This window comes from Rhinolophus ferrumequinum, chromosome 2, assembly GCF_004115265.2.
Source record: "Rhinolophus ferrumequinum isolate MPI-CBG mRhiFer1 chromosome 2, mRhiFer1_v1.p, whole genome shotgun sequence".
Classification (NCBI taxonomy): domain Eukaryota; kingdom Metazoa; phylum Chordata; class Mammalia; order Chiroptera; family Rhinolophidae; genus Rhinolophus; species Rhinolophus ferrumequinum.
The window spans coordinates 106,289,739-106,295,056 of record NC_046285.1 but is presented as its reverse complement, the minus strand read 5'-3'; the positions used below and the strand labels follow the sequence as shown (position 1 = coordinate 106,295,056).

Sequence of the window (5,318 nt, the reverse complement as noted above, 5' to 3'; positions counted from 1 at the left end):
TCAGCTTCCTCTCCATGGAGCCAAGGAGATGCCGACCAGGCCCCGGGGAGCCCCTAACTGTACAGCCCTGCAGGGGCGTCTTCTCTCTGCTGACCACTGGCCTGGTCACTTTCCCCAGTAGTCTTGGGCCCAGTGCTTTTTAAAAAATCCTGTGGTAAGCACCTACTTTATCAGGAGAAATACACGGCTTATCCCTTCCTGGGTGTGACCCTGCGAGTGCTCAGTGTCAGATGCGCACGTGGCCAGTTTTCCACGTCAGCATCCTGACACAACCCGGCTTCCTGCCTGGGCAGGGGAGGCCCCTTCATGTACAGGGAGCATGGCAGCTGCCCGGAAGCCTGGCCCCCACGGCCAGCCCTCTGTCTCTCCGCCGGGAGCTATCTCAGCCCCTTTTTCTAACAAAGGATCCAAAGGGTTGTTGCCACAGGGAGAGAGAAAGGTTATCTGTGCTCGCTGAGCAAACAGAGAGAAGATGATAAAACAGCCCCTGGCTGTGGGAACTGTGCATTCGGCAGGTGGCCTGGGGTGCAGCTGAGCATAGACATGGGACCTCACGGTGCCCGGCTCCTGGCAGCGGTCCTCGTCCTGGGTCTGTGCGCCCTGGCGGGGGCCAAGAAACCTTGTAAGTGCATACCTGTGCGTGACCTTCCGCGGCTCAGTGTCCTTCATTGGGCAGAGTAGCGAACCCAGAGAAACTTCTAGTGCCCCAAACGCAATGAGGGTGCATAGGTTCCTTGCTTTCTGCTGTGCTTCCTGCCACTTCTTGGTGGCTCTGTTCTTACTTGTTTCCAGCAAAGGAAAAGGTGTGATGATGAGTTGACTTGAGAGAGGAAGCAGCTTGTAAGGCACCTTAAGATTTGTGGTGTTGGCCGTACAGGCAGCTCCCATTTAGGTGCCTGCCGTGTGTCCCCGAAAGTAAGACCTAGCTGGACAGTCAGCTCTCATGTGTCTTTTGGAGCAAAAATTAATACAAGACCCGGTCTTATTTTACTATAATATAAGACCAGGTACGATATGATATAATATAATATAATATAATATAATATAATATAATATAATATAATATAATATAATATAATATAATATAATATAATATAATACTGGGTCTTATATAAGACCAGGTCTTACATTAATTTTTGCTCCAAAACACGCATTAGAGCTGATTGTCCGGCTAGGTCTTATTTTTGGGGAAACACGATACATGCTTTTCTGCTATTCGGGGAGGATCCTTGGGGTCCGTGAGACGCCCAAGAGAGGCCTCCCTCCTGGGAAAGGTCCAGATGACCACCGGGGCTGGGGGGCCAGCTTGAGGAGAGGGGTTGGGCAGTGGGTGGGGCACCAAGGGCTCCTTGTAGTTTGGTCTTGGTCACCTTTCATCTTGACCTCTGCCTGGGTCCATCTGTCCACCTCTTTCCAGAAAGTTGTTTTATTTTTTACTTATTTATTTTTACCAATAAGACAGTTTCAGCAAAGCCCTGTCACATATGGGTGAGAGAAGACTTTGCATTTCCCCGTGTGGCAGCAGGACCAGTGGTGTCCTGGTCCTGCCCTGGGGGCCGAGGTGGGCGTGCTGACCGAGGGTGTCTCCACAGCTGCCTGCCAGTGCTCGAGGATGAACCCACAGAACAGGAAGAATTGCGGCTTCCCAGGCATCACCAGTGAGCAGTGCTTCGCGGCCGGATGCTGCTTCGACTCCAGGGTTCCCGGGGTTCCCTGGTGCTTCAACCCCCTCCCACAGCAAGGTAACCTGCAGGACAGCTGGCCCCTCTCCCTGCACCCATGGCTGGCAGCCCCGGATCCGGGACACGTGCCCAGGGCAGCAAAAGGGAAAATGCCCCCATCACCCCATGTACACACCTAGGGCCCCATTGGTCCCTTTTGGTAGACATATATGGGAACCCATATATGTACAATACTTATTTTTCTGTATTTAAAGAAAAACCAATTCATGGGCCTCTTCAGGCTGTGAAAGTTTGACTTCTGCACAAGCTTCTAGGGGGAAGGAGGCATTTCATAGGATATTATTCACATGGCTGCTCCCCGACTTCAGGGCTAAGAAATCGAGTTGGCTGGAATTCCCTTCCGAGAGTGGGTTTTATGTCAGTGCCTATGCGCAAGATAGAAAGTCATGAATTTCGAGGCGTGCGCTAAAGAAGCCGTGCGTGTGGACCTGGGCACCCACGGCCCCTCGTCCACACTCCCCAGGGCTCTGGGGCTGCTGGCTGGCCAGAGCCCTCCCTTGAGGGGAAGTGCCATTGGGTTTTAGTACTTGGACCAAATGCTTTTCATCCTTATTCCCTCTAGCCTTTTCTCATTGTGGTACCACCCCAAAACGGGGCCACCCCACTTTACAGAGGGTCCAGAGAGGAGAAACGACTTTACTGAGAACCCCAGTACCCCAGATCTGACTTGTGACATCTGTGGGGAAGAAGGGGCAGCTAGCCACTGGCGCCAGCCCAACTACACAGTCCTTGGTGTCACGGCCCCAGGAGTCCCTCGTGACACACCAAGGCTGTAAATCCAGCGGGGGCTGGGGGGGGCACTCCTTCTTCAGTGGGGACTGCTTGGCAAATGTTCCCGGGGATGATGGGAATGGAAGTTTCTAGTTAGCTAGCAAGCCTAACTGAGTCTCCATGTTGTTCCTCTCCCAAACCCGGTCACGGGTGAACAGGTCAGGAGGAGTGTGTCATGGAGGTCTCGGCCCGTAGGGACTGTGGCTACCCAGGCATCAGTGCCAAGGAGTGTGCGGCTCGAAAGTGCTGCTTCTCTAACATTATCCCTGAAGTGCCCTGGTGTTTCTTCCCACGCCCCGTGCAAGGTAAGGTCGTGTGGACGAGCCCCCATCTGGCTCCTGGACACAAAGGATTTCCTGGGGGCGGGGGCCCCTGAACCCCGGGGGGGGGGGTGACCACTGCAGGAAACAAGTATACTGGTGGGTGAGCCTGCCTGTATTGTGAACCAGCTCTGAAGGGAATTCCACAATGTTCTCAAAAAGGACAGCGTGTTTTCAACTAATTTAAAGTCCCCAGCATCCCCCTGTGTCTTTTGTGATGGTTTAAAGGCACCTCATTCTAAGCCACGCCCCGGGATCCCAGCACATTTTGGGGACCTCGCCCATTTTACTGCAGTTCAGTCACCATGTTTGGATGCTACTAAATGCCATTGCTGTGCTGGGTACCGGGGACAAGGCTCAGAACAAAGCAGAGGTGGCCCCTTCTCTCATGGACCTCACTGAATTCTTACATGTGACCACGTGTGACAAGCTCTGCCCGCAGAGTCCTGCTTCAGCCAGTCCCCCGCCCCCACCTTCACAGTCACAATGTGTCTCCTGACACAGAGTTTGCTAAGATAAAGGAAAGACCAGGCATTTTCCAAAAAAAATAGGAGGAGGTCACTGATCCGTGAAGGGCGCTTTTCTTTCCCTTTTTAGGAAAGCAGTGCGCTCCAAAGAGCACAGTCTTCACTTTCAGGAATTTCTAAGTGTGACCTAACGGTCTACCTGGAAAATGGCCAGTTATTTGGGGAGAATGGCCCCCAAGAGGACACCCCAGCCCTGGGCACTGTGTCCGGGGGGGACTCCTTCTTCCGTGGGGACTGCGGGGCAAACTGCCAGTTATCACGTGACCCACTGCGTCAGCCCAGGCCCGCTGAGCTGCCCAACTGCCCACCAACCATCTCCCATTTTAACTTTCCAGACTGTCATTACTGAGAGGAAGAAATACTGGACAGTCCGCTTCCTGGATGTCCTAAAACAAGAGAAGAGCACTCAGCGGCTCAGCAGTCTTGTAGTTCATGTTTCCTGAATTCCTGGGTTTTCTTAATCTGCTTTTTTTTATCCTGGTCAGTGGTTTAACATTCAGTGTCTTCAAATAAAGAAAACCCTTAAAATCTGCTGAATTTCTTTTCGGCTTCATTGACATAGAAGTGGAGATAGTTTTTTGTTTTAGTTTTTGTTTTGTGTGTGTGTGTGTGTGTGTAGTTTTAATACTCTTTCATTTACTCTAAGAGCAACAATTCATCTGACACATTCAGGCTACTCTAGCAGCAATCAAGTATCACGTGGAAGTGAATCAAGAATCCACGTCACTTTATAACTCCCGTACCCAGTCCTTTGTACACAAACTCAAATGACTTTAGCCCTGAAGTCTCCTGGAGTAACGTAATACTTCAGATTGCAATTACAAAATTGTTTCACTTTTCCCAAATGCATCACAGACCACCGCCTTTTGAAACGAGTGCCAGGCCACCTGCTCCTACTGTGTGTGGGGCGGGGTGGGGCTGGGTTGACATCAGGTGCACTCCCCCCGCCCCCAGCAGTTTGCTTCCTTGTTTTCTCCCCTCTCCCTACCTGAGAGCATCTGCAGTTGGAATCTGTTCTAAGGAGGAGGTTGACATCTGTCACGGAGGCTATCCCAGCCTGTGGCAAGGTGGTTGCTTGACAGGTTTTACGTCTCTAGGTCCAGGGGTCCTAGCATTCCTTAGGTCAAGGTGGGAGTGGGGTGTGCATGACACCAGGCCAGTCTTTCTGTAGCTTCTCCCTCCTCCCTGACTCTCCTCCAGCCATAGTCACTGGCTTAACCCATGTGTCACCTGGTGGCCCACCTCAGAAATCTGAGGCCTCTCCTTCCTGGGTAGGGGAGGGGCCAGGGCATTGACTTTGCACTGGAAGGCAGGAATTTTTGAAAAGTGTTTCAAGGAAGGGACTTGGCCCCCCACCACCTCTCAGGACTCCTATTTTGACACCACCTACAGCCTACAGTCACTGCTGTATGTTCATTTTGCTCACAAGACACTCATCAACTCAATAACTCAGAGGCTGCTGTTTGGACGCAGGGTCTCAGAAACACTAGACAATCGGCCAGTGGAGACAGACTCAGACATCTGTGAACTTACTCATCGCTGGGCGCCGGTGCCTCTCACGTTTGTCTACACTGTGTAGTTCACGTGTTCCTGACTCAGCCAGGCCGGCCACACCCGAGGCCAAGCTGCAGCACTCCCCAAGGGCTGCATGAATTAGCCTACCCACACCCCAGACGAGAGTTTGGTGGGTTGGTGGAAGGAAGTTCCTGGTTTTGCGCCAACCTTGGGCATTTTCTGGTCCACTGGCCTCTTGTTCCCAGGCTGAGGGGGCCCTTTGCCACGACTCTCTGGGTGCAGGAATGATGGTGTTCCTCTCGGGATTCTCTTCTCACGGCCCCACCCCACCCCGCTCCCTCCTTCAGAATTCGCTCTGAGGCATTAGCACCCTAATTTCTGAGTCTGTTCCCACATTGTCCCTCTGACAATCGAGGGCAGATTCTTAAATGATTTCAGTAGCA

At 52.3% G+C, this 5,318-nt stretch overlaps 1 protein-coding gene across 1 annotated transcript; it reads left to right on the top strand.

Annotated features, from left to right (window-relative positions):
• The first annotated feature begins 422 nt into the window (after positions 1 to 422).
• TFF2 (trefoil factor 2) lies at positions 423 to 3,897 on the top strand. The gene is made up of 4 exons (XM_033132741.1): positions 423 to 622; positions 1,593 to 1,742; positions 2,672 to 2,818; positions 3,696 to 3,897. The coding sequence occupies exons 1-4, from the start codon at positions 544 to 546 to the stop codon at positions 3,707 to 3,709; spliced, it is 390 nt and encodes a 129-aa protein (XP_032988632.1). The 5' UTR covers positions 423 to 543; the 3' UTR covers positions 3,710 to 3,897.
• Positions 3,898 to 5,318: the final 1,421 nt, after the last annotated feature.

What these genes read in the sequence shown, in the direction of transcription:
- TFF2 (XM_033132741.1), top strand. Translation starts at nt 544, where the DNA reads ATGGGACCTCACGGTGCCCGGCTCCTGGCAGCGGTCCTCGTCCTGGGT. An exon ending in GGCGGGGGCCAAGAAACCTT is followed by an intron (nt 623 to 1,592) that starts GTAAGTGCATAC and finishes GTGTCTCCACAG; the next exon opens with CTGCCTGCCAGTGCTCGAGG. An exon ending in CAACCCCCTCCCACAGCAAG is followed by an intron (nt 1,743 to 2,671) that starts GTAACCTGCAGG and finishes ACGGGTGAACAG; the next exon opens with GTCAGGAGGAGTGTGTCATG.